The sequence below is a fragment of the Eublepharis macularius genome, chromosome 4, assembly GCF_028583425.1.
Source record: "Eublepharis macularius isolate TG4126 chromosome 4, MPM_Emac_v1.0, whole genome shotgun sequence".
NCBI classification, from domain to species: domain Eukaryota; kingdom Metazoa; phylum Chordata; class Lepidosauria; order Squamata; family Eublepharidae; genus Eublepharis; species Eublepharis macularius.
Window position 1 is genome coordinate 146,176,479 of NC_072793.1, and position 16,221 is coordinate 146,192,699.

Sequence of the window (16,221 nt, forward strand, 5' to 3'; positions counted from 1 at the left end):
ATTGTACAAGGTGATTTTGTTTGGAAACCTCCTTGAACAACAAGTAATACTTATTAGACAAAGGTACTCATTTTTAAGTCACATTGTTTTCTCAGCCTATTAAATTTATTCCAGAGTAATCTTGGATTTGTATCCAAAATACATAGGATTGCAGTACTTGGTTATAGAAAGGCAAAGATGCTCATCCAGGTTATGTGTTTGATGACAGAAACAATGTGAATCCCTTGCTCCTCTAATCTTTTGTAGTTATTCTGTGGAAATAGTTTCTATTGAAATCAACCAAATTTACATGCAGTCCTGAGAAGAAAGCTTCCAGGAGTGATGTCATCGCGCAGCCCCCACAAGTGCTCTCCCACTTTGAGCCAGGCAGATTTGGGTCCCCAAATAGGATGAGTCAGCCAGGTGCAAAGTGCAGGAGTGCTCCTGGCCGCCTGTGCAATGACATCACTCTTAGAAGCTTCGCATATATGAGGACATCCCACTGCTGAGTGCTGGGTCCCGCCTCCCACCAAGAGGGTAAGAGAACCTGGCAACCCTAGACTCACCATTACCCCACCACCATCACCACTATAATTCCTTTTGCTTCAGTAGAGCCAGTTTGGTATAGTGGTTAAGAACACGGACGGGACTCTAAACTGAAGAACTGGGTTTGATTCCCCACTCCTCAACTTGAAGCCAGCTGGGTGACTTTGGGTCAGTCACAGCTTCTAGGAGCTCTCTCAACCCCACCCACCTCACAGGGTGTTTGTTTGTCGTGGGGATAATAATAACATACTTTGTAAACCACTCTGAGTGAGCATTAAGTCATCCCGAAAGTGGTATATAAATTAAATGTTGTTGTTAGATACAAACAATGTAGGGCAAAAGCAACAGCAAAGTCTCCCTTTCTCTCATCTCTCACTCTGTTGTAGGAGTGCCAGGTCCCCTTTTACTCCCAGCGGGAGGTGGGGGCCCCACCACCTATCTCCATCATGCATGCACGCCCCTGGGCCTGCACAATGATGTCACTTCCTGGAAGTGACATCATCACGCAGGCCATGGCCACCGCAGGAACGCTCCCATGCTCCACAGGGGGCTCAATTCGGGCCTGGTTTTTCCCGAATCCAGCCCAGATTGAGCCCAAATCAGCCTGGAACAGGCCGCTGCCACCCCCAGTGGGGGAATAGCAACCCTACTCTGGAGGGCACCTAGAAAAATGCTGCAATAATAATGTCAGGTGCAAAGCACTCTGGGAAACGTAGTTCTCCAGGGCTTTTGAGTCCACTGTGTTTCCCAGGGCTCCACTCTGTTCACAGGACAGTTGCAGTGTTTTTCTAGGGGACCAGTCAGAGTTAGAATAGGTAAGGAAACTCCTTATATCTTCACTCTCCATTTGGTAAATTTGTGGAAGGCAGTCAGGAGAGTCTCAGGGCAGATAGCAGGGAAGTAGATTGGTGATTGAAATTTATATTTTCTTTTTGTGAGTTTTATTTGAGCATTTAAAATCCATCAAGATTTTTTTCAAATGGAGGCAACCTATGGGAATCACATCCATCCCCTAGTTGAGACTCACTTGTCTGATACAGCTTCTATGCCTTTAAACTTTGCCAGACCAAAACATTGATGGATGAAACTTTCCCCCCTCGCTCCATCAATGGTAAGAAAAGTTTCACCTGCTGAATTTCTGCTTGTCATGCAACTCTCTAAGCTACATGAGCCCTAACAGAAAAATTGGACAACCTTAGCCCAGCTTTGGAAAGGGCTTCTATAGCTTTAAGAGTTATACAGGAGGGAAAATACTGCTTTTCTCATCAGTACTGTGATATGAAAAGCCACACTTGGAGAAATTCCATCTCCTATGTAATCCTTATAGCAAAGTTTGAGCCATTTCGTCATCTGCATCTGGCTAACCTAGAATCTGATCCCCATCACCAAAGCTGGGGGTGGAAGGAGCAGGGAGAGTGCAAAACATTTGTATCTGAGTGTTGTGGATACTCTTTTGCTTAGAGGCAAAAATGCAATTAGATACTGGGCCAAAAACACATGTGCTTACCGAGTGGCACTTCATAAGGTCTATCTGATCTTGTTTGGCCAAAGGCACTTCTCAAAGCCGTCATCATCAGCAAAAGTCCTTGGGTTAAAAAATAATGTACTCTAAAGAGCATTGAAGATTTGAATTCTTTCTTGCAACTAAGTTCTTTTTAAGGTGGGGGGAGGCTGTGTTTTAGAGGTAGAACATCTGAAGGTCTCAGCTTCAATCATCCTGTTTGTCTCTAAGATGCCAGTAGATTCAAATCCTGCTGTTCTACTGCAGATCAAGATGGCTACCCACCTAAAACTAGCTTCAATCAACAACATCTCTGGTTAAAAGGATCAGGTAAGGGGTGCCCAAGGCCCTAGAGAACTGCTGTCAGTCCAAGTAAACAGCCCTGTGCAAATTACTTGCTTGTGCATCGACTCACAGTGCAGGGAGGAAGTCTGGCCATGAGCACGATGGCCCCACACCTGACTCTGCTCAGACTAGCGAAAAATAAATAGGGACAGCAGAAATGACAGTGTAGGCAGTACCTAATGTGATATTTCCCCCCGCTTGTTAGCATTGCATTTTATTTACTGTTTTTATTTCATCTCCTTATTTAATTCACATTTAATTACCACAGGAGCAAAACACAAACTCTGCTGACTATAAAAGCTGGGAAGAATTCTTTCACAGAAGAGTGCAGTTTCTCCCACTGTTCTTGTGAGGCAAAAGCAAACAGAAAGATTGTACCTGTGAATTATGCAGCAATGGGGATCTTAACAGTGCTGAAGGAACAAGCCTCCACAACTTTGACTCTTTAAGCTAAACACAGGTATCAACCCTTTAAGCTAAACGGAGTCATCCCAGCAGCCACAGTGGATCACGGCCTGCCAAGTGTTTGTCACCTCCCCTCATGGCTCTTGCAGTCTCAGGCAATCTCAGGCTTATTGTTTCCCCGGCCAGTTGCCATACATGGTTGTGGGCTGAATTCAACTTTGTTGGACACCAGTTAAGCAGGCCTGCCTCCAATATCATATACTCTTTCAAGCTCGATAGGGAAGCACGATCATTTCATCGAAGTTTGGATAGGGTGTTATACAGAAGAAATCCAAAACGGAAACTGCCATCATCCTCGTTTCTCCAGATGCTTTCTTCCCCAACAGGAAACTCTCTGGAACAAGGTGGTTCCCACACTGGCTCACTGGCCCATAGATGGAGCCAGTTGTTAGTTTCTAAAAATAGAAGAACTGGAGTCTGCAAGCGAGGAAGTGATGACACTCTTTGACTTGGAAGCCCTGCCTCCTGCTGACATCTTGCAAAGGGATGGAGATGGGCTGTGAAGAAGATGGGCTCCGTGTGTGCACAGTCTTTTTCTCTTTTTGAATGTTCCTGGGCTAACCCTTAGCACTGAAAACAGGTTCTTATTTATTATTTATTTATTGTATTGGATATTTAGCCTGTCCTCCCTGCAAGCAGGCTCAGGGCAGGTTACAACCAGAACAAACAATACATAATAAATATCATATAAAATCACAGAGATTAGGTAAAGGCCCCTGAGGAGATATGGTCCAAATTAAACCCCAAGTGGAGCCAGAATAGGGTTGCCAGCTCCAACGTGGGAAATTCCTGGAGATCTTGAGGGTGAAACCTGGAGAAAGTGGGGTTTGGGGAGGGAAAGGACCTTGGCATTGCATAATTCCATACAGTCCACCCCCAAAAGTAGTCATTTTCTCCAGGTGAACTGATCTATGTGGCCTGGAGACCAGTTGTAATTCTGCGAGATCTCCAGCCACTACCCTGGAGGCTGGCAACCCTAAGCCAGAATGAAACCAAGATGGAGCCAAATTAATATATTCCAGGAAGAGTTACAAACTCGTAACCACATGGAAGGGGCCTACCCTTTTCCTTAAGCATGAGACTGCCAACTCTTTAGTAATTGATTGGGGGAGGGGATTGCTTTGTTTGCTTCAAAGGGTTTGTTTGGCTTTTTTTGCAGTCACTGGCAGTGAGAGTAAAAATTACAAAAGAAGTCTTAATCTCTTATTAAATTATTTCGATTAAAAGACATCAAGAGTTTGGACTTTGAAGAAAGAACCTTTAAAACTATTTATAGTGGGCATTATTCAGCCAAAACACCATTAAAATGCAGCTTCTAAACAGAGCTATACCATTCTAAAATCCATAGAAGTTAATGGGTTTAGAAGGATATAATTCTGTTTAGGACTGCACTGTAATTTCAGTTGGGAGAGCAAGCAGCATAGGTTTACTATTCTCTAGAACTAGGTTTGTTTTTTAATGTAAACCTTCACCTCAGTTGCTAGACATTCATATGGTAGCGAGTGTAAAGGCTTTGAGATCACTGTTGGGAGATAATTTTTAAATTGTACCTGAAGAGTAGAGAGATCACTGAAGCAGAAAGTTCCACAAAACAACAAAGATTTATTTATGTACAGATGGTTTTGAAAGAACAGAACAGCAGCCCAGGCCTCCAGACAGTCTCTGAAGAAACCTGGCTGAGGCACTTAAATTTGAGCAAGTTATGGCTTCAGGTTATGGTACTGATTCCATTTAATGCTTTCAAGTACAAACAAGCTTTCACTGACTAGTGACCAGGTTGGATCCTTTCACACAAGATTCCACCCACACCGGCCTGCCCTTTTCCAGGTGTCAGACTAAAAGGTACAAGGGCTGCTCATCGTCATAGACAGTCCGCACGGCTCTTTCCTCTCCCAGACGACTGCCACAATACCAGGCCAAACTATAGAGGGCACTGATTGCTGTCTCCCCGAAGCTGCTGTGAACTGAACTGCTGCTGTGTTTCCCTCCAACACGACATTCCCTCTGAAAGGTGATTGGATGCTGGGCAGCACTCCCATAGGCTCAGGTGAGAGTCAGCTGAGCGGCTGTTTTACCTCCCAGGGGCAGGTTGCCCTCCTACCTGTCACACTGTCATTTTTGTACTCTTTATTATGCTTGTTGACATCACTGCTGGGATCCCAATTCATTACATCAATATAAGGTGTGAAACAGAGGTAGCCGTCTTAACTGGTCTACAGGATTCTCAATATGATTAACTTTGGTTTCCACAGAGTTCAGTGTGACATGCTGCTCATTTTACTCAGACAAAAGTCATACTGATTTCAATGACATACTGAATTCAGTGACTCTCACTTCCCAGTCAAGATATGTGAGCTGCTTTTGTGACAACTAACGTATCTATATTTTGCAGTAGGTCTAATGACTTTAAATAAAAATCACTAAAATGGTATCTGAGTAAAATGAACCACAACAAAATTAAGAAGTATTCTTAGTGGGTTTCGTTGTTATTAAAGTAGTAAGGCAGGATTTTGTGACTGATGGCCTCTCTTTCTTTCTCTCAAGGAGGGGGAAAAACCCCTAGCTCAGCAAAGCCACAAAGAGTTTTCACAGTCCATAAAGTATTAATAAAGTGCCTGATTGTTCCAGATTAACTCTTAATCCAGGGAAGTATAAATAGATGCATACTTTACCGGCTGCTGCCTATAATTTCAAAGGCTTGAAGTAGCTTCCTTGTTTTTAAGAGAACAAATTATAGCAGAGGGGAAGAATTCAACCAGGCAGTTAGTTTTAGCTTTCCTAAGGGGGAGGAGGAAGGCACACAATAGGGAACCAAAGGGCAGCCACTCCACTTGGTCGAAACGATTCTTCTGTCTCTCTAGCCTTAGCAGTTCAGGCCGCAGAGCTCTCTCGCTCTCTCTCTCTCTATGCGTGATCACTTCTGAGTTTTGGTGGCTGTCTGATCTCCAGAGCTCTTTTTGACCTCTTTTTCTTAAAAAACTGGGAGGGGGGGGGTTACTATTAATAATTATCATCATAACACAATCCTAAATAACATCTTCTGAAGCTCACCACAACACACAAGAGTCGTTTTCTGTTGTCGTTTAAAGCCACATTTGACCGAGCGAGGGGGTGGGGGGGGTGACACTCCACCATCTAACGACGAAGGATAACCAGCTCCTTCCCCCGCTCCCCTCCTTAAGTGGAGGCGGGATCTCAGGGCATTTGATCTGGCGGATCTCGCCCCTCCTCCGGTATCCTAAACTGGTTCCCAAGCACTCTTGTCGTCCGGCAAACGGGGGGAGAGTGAGAGAGCGAGGGAGGAAAGGCAGCCCACCAAACGTGCCGCCGCGGCTTTTCCCTGCTTCCTCGCCAGCCCCTCTCCTTACACTATGCTGGTGTCTCCGATCCTCGGGGCTCGAGTCTTTCTGCTCCTCCCGGTCAACTCTCCAGAGCTGGCAGTTGTTGCCCCAGCGGAGCCCAGGGGAGACAAGCCGGAGGAGAGCGATCCCCACGTTTCATAAAAGTGAAGTGGTGGGAGGAGGAGGGGGGCAGGAAAAAGAAACTCTCTGAAGTTTTGGCTCTGACCCGCCTCCCCTCCCCTCTCCGCCCCCCCAGCAGCAAGAAGGCGCAAGAAGGGAGGAATCACATTTTTTTTTTTTTGCAAAGGGGGGGGTGGAAAAGGCTGATCGCTGCAACGGAGCGGCGCAAACCACCATGCAGCTTGTGTTATGGGCAGTGGGATTAAGCACGCTGTTCTTGCAAGACTTCTTGAATGTAGCCGGTGTAGCAGCAAGGATTCAGGGGTTGCATCCGAGACAAGGTAAGATGCTGGAAGGAGAAGCAGCAGCACTCAAGGTTTGGTTTTGTTTTTAAAGGGAGAGAAGTTTGGTAGCGCTTTGCTGGGGGTTACGATTCAATACGGTGCCACAGCGTGTGTGTGTGTGTGTGTGTGTAGGGGGGGTTGGTGGGCTGTAAAGCGGTATTAAGCATCTGTAATTCCAGTCGTAGCTAGTCTCCGCCTACAACCGTAACTTTGTAGCCCCGCAAGATTGTGCTCGGTAGCCCTTGGCATGTGACTGGGAAGCAGAGATTTGCTCCCCAAACTTCAAAAAACAGCTCCCCCCACGTGTCACGTGTATTTCTGCTTCAAGCAGCTGCAAACTTCTGTTTGTCCTGAAACTTTGGCCTTTTCCAAGTTCAGAACGAAAACTATTTCTTTTTTTTTTTTTAAGTTTCAATCTGGAGAAGGCTGTAGTTTAAAACTATTAGCAAATAGGTTGGTGCTCCCTCCAAACGAGCCGAGAATTTGATTGCTGTTTGCTACGGTCCGGAGTTTTGAAAAACGTTTCTAATTCCCAGCGTTTTGTGAGGCAGTATTTGCAATGCTGTGTTCTAACATGTGTATATGGTAGTAGGCGGGTTTCTGAGCCGCGTTTTTTGCAGTCGCTAACGGGTTTGCTCGCTCTTTTGCAATGCCCAGCCTGGTTATATAAGAACTAAACTGTGATGTGCATGCATCCTTTGGTGGAAGGCATTCCTCGGGCCATTGGAGTAAGCTATGTCGCTGCGTGGAGCACCCAGCTTTAGATGCTTGAGAGAGTGTAGAGGCAGGAAAGGGAGGCATAGCTGGGCGATCAAACATGTCAGGAAAAGAACCACTAGGCAGTCCTGCCTGGCAAGAACCCGGGTCTTACCCACTTTTTTGCCCGCTGAGCTAGGTCTTGGGGGGGCGGGTGCTGTTTGCCCAGCATCTAGTACAACCGCTGGCTCCGTTCCCTGCAGTTATCTCACGTGGTGGAAGTTAACGCTCGGGAGTTCTCAGTGCCAGCGCGCACACGCCGCATCTGTCCACAGGAACTGTTTGTATTTCCCTCTGAACAGCTAAACTTCTGGACGCGCTGAGCGAGTACGAGATCGTGACTCCAGCCCGGGTGAATGAGTTCGGAGAGGCCTTTCCTGCCAAGGTCCACTTTCCAAGGTCGAAGCGGAGCCTGCCTTCGGACGCGGAGCCCTGGGGCCTGGATGCTACCTCCTCCTCCTCCTCTTCCAGCACCACCCAAGCCCGCTACGAGCTCTCAGCTTTCGGGCAGCACTTTGTCTTCAACCTTACAGCCCATTCGGGATTTATCGCCCCTCTCTTCACCGTCAGCTTCCTGGGAGAGCCCGGGGTGAATCAAACAAACTTTTACGTGGAAGAGGGAAGCAATATTAAGCACTGCTTTTATAGAGGCCATGTGAACACCAAGCCCCAACACACTGCCGTGATCAGCCTCTGTTCTGGGATGGTAAGTGACTCGCCCTGTGTGCTACTTTCCTTTGGACTCGGCTTCTGACTTGTCGAATGGAACTTAACAGCCCTTTAAAAAACAAAACTCGCGCTTAACTCTTGATGTCTCTGGGGGGGTCACATATCTTGGGAAATCCTTAGTGTGGTTTTCTTGGGAATTGCAGGAGATGGGAATTAAAGATCAAAGGGTTAACATGAAACTCTTTTCCCCTAAAACGTTGTTGCTTGTTGATGGATGTTACAACTTTCATCTCCCCCCCCCCCCTAATTTCAAAACACCCTTTCAAAACCCAGCTAGATTCATTTAAATCACTTCCTTTTTCTTTGCAACTGGTGGGAAAGAAAGTTAAGACAGCATCACCATTGAAAGCCAGGGAAAGTGAAGGATAAAAACCCAAAAGTTTTAACTATCAAGGAGATTGATGGGGAAAGAAGGAGGGTGGAGAGATCAAGGAACTGCCAGGAACTGGCCTTGGTTATTAGCAAGAGACTTTGGAGCCAGGTGCTTTTTCTGCAGGGCAGCAGCGTCCGAGGTGACTTTGCCGGGGAACTGCTCTGACGTGTGGCAGGGATTGCAGTGGGAACGGAAGCGAGGAGGTGGGGTTACCCCAGGCGGCTTTTGGAGGAGGGGGCAGAGGGGTGGATTGGGGAGGAGGATTCTGTCAGAACCCCAAACAAGGGTGGTGCTTTGCGGCTGGGAGCAGAAGACATTTAAGGTGGAGGGAGAAAAATAGAAACTGCGCGTTTCTTTCCTCTCGCTTCCTCTAGGGACAGAAGCTTTGCTCCAGATGGGAGATTCTGCTTGGATCACACTTGCTTTTGAAGAGCTGTTAAAAATCAACAGGGCTTACTTCCTAATTAAATGTGTTTAGGATATGAAACTGTCAATTCTGTGGCTCGTTCTTACTAAGAGAGCTCCCTCCCCCTCCCCTGGGTTATGGAGGAGAGGAGAGAATGGCACTGTGATTTTGTATGTGTGCGTGTGTTTGGGGGCTCCTTCAAAGCAGTAATAGCATTCAGCTCTTGCTCCCAAAGTTTGGTCGTGCTGCTCTTAGCTTTCTTCCACTGCCAAAAGTGCCACTTAGAGGGCTGAATGAAAAGGGACACAAAGATGAGATTTTACTTTCTGTGGGGCATATATTCTTCAAAGATAACTGGAGTAAAAGAGGCTCTTCTCCTCTCCCCCACCCCGCCCCCCTGACTTCCTCCTCTGTTCCAGAGGGAGAGATTCAAAGCAGCCAAGTTTAGCTGTACTCACCAACCAGGCAGGACAGTCTAGTTGTTGGCGTTCCCACTGGCAGTGCCCTACGAGTAGAACATCAAAAGGGGAAGGGGGCACTGACAGGAAGCCCCTTCCTCTGCTCCCAAACAATCTTTCCTCCAAGGTGCTGCTTGCGCAGTTGTAGTAACCTCACTGCTTGTTGTTGTTGTGATATTTGGTGGGCGGAGGCAATGGATAGGAAACGAGGGCTGGTGCCCGCCCAGGGAAGATCCAGCAAGGGGTGGGAGTATGTTATTCCAGCCATCTAGACATGCCTTACAGGCGTGGCTGGAAGAAGAAAAGAATTCTTACCCCCATCTCCTCATGGAGAAGGCATCAACTTTGGCATTGTGGCTTCTTACTGAGGTCGACCTTAAGGGAGTCCAGGAACTTCCCAGCCTCCTGGCTGTTGGAAACTTAAGGTGGAAAAAGGAGAAAGGGGTTTGTTGAAGATACACATACAGAACCCAAGCAGTGAGTGTTTTTATGAGTAGCCAAGAGGTTTTTGTATGACCTCCAACCTCAGTAATTTCTGATCTTGTATTTTTGAGTTCCGGAATGATTCCTAGAGGTTAGAGAGTTAGAAATTTTGTCTGCAAAAACTGTAATATTAATCCACTGTTTCCTGCTCCAGTCTCCCAGTGAGAGCCCAGTGTGATAGTTTTAGTTCTTCCTGCCCCGTCTGCTTAGTTAATTGAAATAAAGCAGCAGCCCAGTGGTACCTTATAAGACTAACAAAACTTATTCCAGCATAAGCTTTCAGGAGCTTATGTACACGCCATGTACACGCCAGTGTATCTGATACAATGAGGTCTCACACACAAAAGCTTATGCTGGGAGCATTTTCAGTAATTTTTCTCTCCAGCATCTTGGCTCCTGTCTGTTCCCACAATAAGGGTACCTCTCTTCTTCCATCCACTTACTGGGGTTTAAAGCAGTCTGGGGAATGGTGTGGCAGGAAAGAGTTAACTCCCTGCTCTTTCCCAGTGTTATTGCCCTGATCCACTCCTACCTCCCACCAGTTGTTTTTTAGCATCAGGTAACATCTTGGGAGTTCCATTCACAGAACCTGAGCATCATGCATGGCTTGACTCAACAAAAAGCTGCAACCTGTCCTAGCTCCTGTACAGACCTACATCCATATAATCTGAGGTGAGGCAGCTGCTGGGGCCCTGGGTTCCTACCAGGGCCCCCAGCCTCCTTCCATGCACCTCCCATTCTACCCACCTGTGTTGTCTTTCTGCTGCCTGGTGCCTTGTAAGTGCTCTACCACCTGTACTTCTGGTTGCCCAGCTCTACTAGAGAAGAGCATGCAGGTGGTGCATGCACAGCCATGTCCTGATGGTCACAGTGGTGATAATCACAGCCTCACAGCCAAATCCACTGCCCAGTACAGTCAGGGAGTGGATATGTGTCTCTGTATGAGTTGTGTCAACAGTGAGAGGGATCATAAGCAGGTGGGAAGCATGCAGGTTGGGACAGGAAGGGAGGCGATAGCAGGGGTCCTGTTGATGGGCAAAGAATGTGAAAGTGCCCCTTGGGCAATTTCTGGCCTTGCGTTCCCCCAAACCTGGAACTGGCCCTGCTCCTATATATTATACTCTGTTCAAAGCAGACATTCATATTTTGTAATTTTTAGGAATATACTTAACAGATTTGCTGTATATAATGTGAATTGACCCTAGATAAAGGAGCAGGTGATACAAAGCATTATTTGTGTACTGAAGTGCATGTGATGCAACTTACTAGGCAATGCTGCAGTACTGACACAAGCAGTGTGCAGAATAATGTTTTAAAAGAACGTTTAGAAGTCTCAGTACGAATGTATGGTAGCTTCTCTCATCTGTTCTTAGCAGAGCTCCATTAAAAGCTTCACTGTTGGTGTTTCATTCCTTCTCAGCTAGGCACGTTCAGGTCACATGATGGAGACTATTTCATAGAACCACTATTGACAACTGACCAGAAAGAATATGAAGAAGAGCATAATAAGCCACACGTTGTCTACAGACACAGAGTACCTCCAACAGATGCTCCAAGGGACAGACAGACCTGTGACACTTCAGGTACTTGACATTTTCATTTCCCCAGACCTTCATTCCAAATTTAATTAATTACAGTAATTAAATCACTTATATCCTGCCTGTCCTCATCACTCCTGCCCCCACGGGGTGGGGGGTTCCAGGACAGCTTACAAAACTTTGAGAAATGTAAAACAATTTTGATGTGAGAGACATATTGGGATCAGTAGCCTTTGTGTGAGAAGATACTGTTTTCTTCTTTTATTTCCAATAAAAATAGCTTTTCTGAGCTAATAACTTGGTGATATTGCTCGACTAGGATGTCTTTGACTTCTAATGTTATTGATCTCCCAGTGGCAAAGCTCAGTGGCTTCCACCTGTACCTTTCATCACTCATGTTTTGAATTTTGTTTCTCACTGCTTGAGTATGGAAACTTATCCTCTTCCACCTTCAAACTACCACATGATGTGCTTTTTCACCTGATACTCATTCTGAAGTATCTTGAGGTCCTCCTGGTCTCCTTTTGAGCTTGTCCAGAAACACATTTATTCCTGTTTTTAAAAGCCTGTTACAGTTCGATCTCATTCATTGTAGGATTGTTTCCCAATGTTAATTCACTTCTCTTTATGGAGTACACGTTGATCACTAAAACTTGGTCTCTGTTTTTTAAAAAAGTCTTAGGACAATTTTACCACCAGCTTTAATTCTGAAAAATTAATTGGTGAAAAATTAGGCCTACGTATTTCCGCTAATATAATAGGCGAGGAGGAGGAGAAAAGATATCTATTGCAGCATACTGAAATTGTGGCATCTTGCATATCTTTGTGTGAGGTGGAATGCTGGTGTCCCAAATACAGCTGAGGGGCTAATGCCATATAGTATTTCAGCATTGCTCAACATGATATTTCTGTATACAGCTTGCATGTATTTCTGTATACTTTGTTAGCTGTCAAATTCAAACGCAGTCATGATTTTGAATCATGGCAACTAAATACCTGAGTCTCTGTTATGTTTAGTAGTGCTGCGATTGTATTTTTTTTCCTGTTAAAAGTTTTGATTCAAAGATGGGATTTTCAAAGGTTGCTAAATCCCCACTCCTCCAAAAGCCCATATTGTGCTTTTTTTAGGTTTTATTTTCCTGTCTTTATAGCTGCCCATAGCTTCTGTGTTCCCCCAGCATGCTGTTCTGGACACAGTCTCTTCTTGTTCAAAATATGATCCAAGCTAAATGGGGATCATGTTGTAAACATGATGACATCGTGCCATCACACAGCCAATCAGATATTGCTGTGGCATGACATAAGGGAAGCCACAGGGGTGCTCGCTCCCTCGCTCTCTGGTTGAATGGAATGAGGAAGAAAATGAATGCATCAGCCTGTTTCCAAGGCGACTGGGCTAGTGTTCCTCAGTTTTCTCCTTGAAACACTAATCCAGAGCTCATATTATGCTGTGGGCAAGTAGTTTTTAGCTCTCTTAATCATTGCAATGCAGTGTTTTAATAGCCCCCACCTCAGTATGCAGTATTCCTATGGGGAAATCAGGGTTTAGTTCTTTTTCAGATTAAGTGATCTGTGTGGAGATAATAGCTACAGGAATAGTATTAAGAGAAAACACACAAGGTAACTGGAAATATAAATGCAAAGTACAACAAAGGCAGTCTCCTCAATATCCCTGGTGTTGTAGGGGAGCAGAGGATGCAGGAGAGAACTATCTCTCTCACAAGGCTTTTTATGGTTTGTCCTTCCAAGGGTTGCTGCCGGACTATGCCACTCTGGTTTCTCTCTTCCAGCTGTCTCTGCTCCCTTCTTTGAGATCAGATGCAGGAGACTCAGAACAGTTGGAAAGAAACATGGCATCTGGCACAGTTCATCAGCAACCCTTGGACGACTGGATCAACAGATGACGGAGCTCGCTGACTCAAAGGTAGTTGGAAGGACCCTGAGGGGGAAAATTGTGTGGGTCCTTCTGCTCTTCTTTTTTTCTGGTCTCCTTGACCACACACCTGGAATCGTGAGAACCATCATCTGAACAGCCTGTTACTGATTTTCATTAACACAGACAGGCTTCCAGACAATCCTAAGCAAATCTACACCCTTCTAAGCCTGTTGAAGTCACTGGGTTCAGAAGAGTTCAGATCTGCTTAGGGCTGCACAGTTCATCAGTTTTCTTTTTAATCAATTGAAGATTCACTATGGAAATGTTTGAGTTCCTCTTCTGAAAAGGGATTAAGTGTATCTTGTGTTGATGTCTGCCTTGAAGATGTAAGATCAGCGTACTGTGTTCCATGCACAGGCCTACTTGAGCCTTCTTCTGCCTTAATGTCTTCTGCTTTATGAGCAATTGGCCCAAGAAGGTGGGAGAAGGAGAGGAAGGAACAGTGGCTACCGTCAACTTCATCACTGGAACATAGCTTGCTGCAGTCCTTTGTGCAGACTGACTTCATTAGTCACAGTTACCAGCCAACCAGAGAAAAAGAACTAAATTCATTAGAAATGTGAAGCTTGGTGGTTGTATTCCAGTGAGGGACTTTGATTGACTTTTACAATATTATTGGAGCCAGGACTCACTTACATGTTAATGAGTTAGTAGCAAGGGATTTCTTAAAGGCTTAAAAGTGAGAATTTCTCTGATACCAGCATCCAGAAAATATTTCTAAAACATCATGGCAGAACATACGAACAGTTATTTCCAAATGTTTTACTTAATGAACCTGTTAGAGGAATTATCTTGTTTTGGGACATGTACCTCCTAACCCTCTGAACTCTTCATTTTATGTTGTTGCTTAAAAAATCCTTTATGTCTGAATCTTCCCAGTGGCTACCATGACTCTCACAGGTAGAATTACAACCTTTAAGATAATATTTGCTGTTTTATTGATTCTGAAGCATTCCACTGGAGAAAAGAACGAGGTGTTATCTTTCTCTGAGCAAAAAAGGGGGCGTGGAATTCTATAGCATTCTTAATGGTCTGGAAATGAAGGATGTCACAGGCCAACTACTCCTTTTTTTTAACTTGACTGAGATTTGGGCACACTACCCCTTACTTATATTATGAGTTGGGTGTTGTTGTAATAAAACAGAAGGAAATTTTAAATCCAGCTTATGTCACTATGATGGACCCCGACTTCACTCTCCCACTCTGAGAAGCAGATTCCCCCCCCCCCCCCCGCAAAATCAAAGTTTGCTTACTGTGGCTGAACAGCCTCATCTAGTGTGTATCTGTTTATAGTTTATAGTTCCTTCCGTCACACTCTTGGTTAGCAGTTATATTTTTGGCTTTTTAGCCCAGCCCAGGACTTGATAGGAGAGAAGCAGGTGCCCTCTCTGTTACTTGTATGAAATGGCACTAGAGGTTGAATAACTCTCAAAAGAAAAAGCAACTTTATTGAACAGGCAGGGGTAGAATATGGGCAGTGAGGGGATAAAATTTCTGAGGTAAAATTTGTTGGTAGAACAGAATACTTTAAAAGTAAAAAGCAATACAGTTTTCTTGCAGCTTAGTTTCAATGTTCTTGTTCTTATTATTGAGAGGTGTTTTGTTTACTCTGTCGTTTATAGTAACAAAGTTTCTTCACAGAACTCCCCTTTTAAACATAGGTTTCCAGATGTTAGTTCAACACAGTTTTCCCTTTACACCAGTCCTGGGGTTCTCCACAGAGCCAACCCCCCTTTTAGACACTGGGCAGGAATTATTCTTCCTTTCCTAAGAATTAACCCTTTCCTTTGGCTGGTATTGGAGTTTCCACTTACTACCCAATCCCTCTGTGCCCCAGTTCTATTGTGGTTCTGTAAATAGGTTTCAGCTTGTGCTGGCTTTTATACTGGGAATTCTTCTCCCTCAAAACAATGTTGTTACAGTTAGGGCAACTGATATCTTTTCCCTCACTTCAGAGATGTACCTGTCTGATCTTCCTTGTCAGACACTTACACCCACTCTCTTCAAATCCTACCTCCTAACTGAACAAAATCCTGTCAGCAACCATCTCATCCTGAAGGTGGGTTCTGACTAGCCAAGCAGAGGGAAGGGGGAACTCTGCCAATCAAGTTCTTATTCCAGGCCCCTGTCAACTCCTCCCTCCCCTGCCCTCTGAGTGCTGCGCTGCGGAAACCTCTCTTTAACTTGCATTTTGTCACAGCCACTCTTGGAATTCAAAGACAATCTTAAGTTCTAAGCATCTTAAAGTTTGTGGCAAGTAGATAGAATTTAGGTGGCTTGCTGCCCTTTAGGTTCAAACCAGCGTGGCATTGGAGATGGAAGAAGAAGGTCCTAAAATGGCTGCCACAAAGGTCTAGTCAGTGGGATACTTCTTGTCCAGCTACTAAAGGAATCCTAATGCTCCCATGATCAGCAGTTAATATCACTCCAAGAGACTTTTTCTGTAGATCACTTGTATATCTATTTATTTATTTATTTGATTTTTAGCCTCCCCTCCCCACGGATGGGCTCTGGGAGGGGTACAATAATATAGTTAATACACATTTAAAACATTTAAATACATTTACAATCCAAAAACAATGATACATACGATCAACATCTCAGATGGCGGCCCCCTCCAATTTCCCCAAAGTGTAAACAAAAGAGGGGAGGGTGGGGGGTTACAGTTAATAACATTGCAGTGACTCTGCTTGTAGGGGGCAGATGATTTCATAGCTCCCCTGGTGGGAGACCAGTAGGGAGGATCCCAAGACTACCTAAGACTGGCCTCAACCATATGCTTGGCAGAACATCTCTGTCTTACAGGCCCACCGAAAAGTTAGAAGATCTTGGGAGGTGTCCTCCGACAGAGAGTTCCACCAGGTTGGGCCAGGAGTGAGAAGATCCTGGTCCTGGTTGAGG

General features: G+C 45.1%; 1 protein-coding gene and 1 long non-coding RNA gene across 2 annotated transcripts in view; one reads left to right on the plus strand and one right to left on the minus strand.

Annotated features, from left to right (window-relative positions):
• Positions 1–9,580, minus strand: part of LOC129327396 (uncharacterized) — an 84,210-nt gene extending 74,630 nt beyond the window's left edge. The window contains exon 1 of the long non-coding RNA XR_008596815.1: positions 9,364–9,580. This is a non-coding gene — a long non-coding RNA (uncharacterized LOC129327396). The remainder of the gene's footprint in view (positions 1–9,363) is intronic.
• Positions 6,533–16,221, plus strand: part of ADAMTS9 (ADAM metallopeptidase with thrombospondin type 1 motif 9) — a 173,563-nt gene continuing 163,874 nt past the window's right edge. Inside the window, exons 1-3 of the mRNA XM_054976014.1 lie at positions 6,533–6,638; positions 7,700–8,103; positions 11,267–11,429. Of these exons, the coding sequence (XP_054831989.1) occupies positions 6,533–6,638; positions 7,700–8,103; positions 11,267–11,429 (673 nt within the window). The remainder of the gene's footprint in view (positions 6,639–7,699; positions 8,104–11,266; positions 11,430–16,221) is intronic.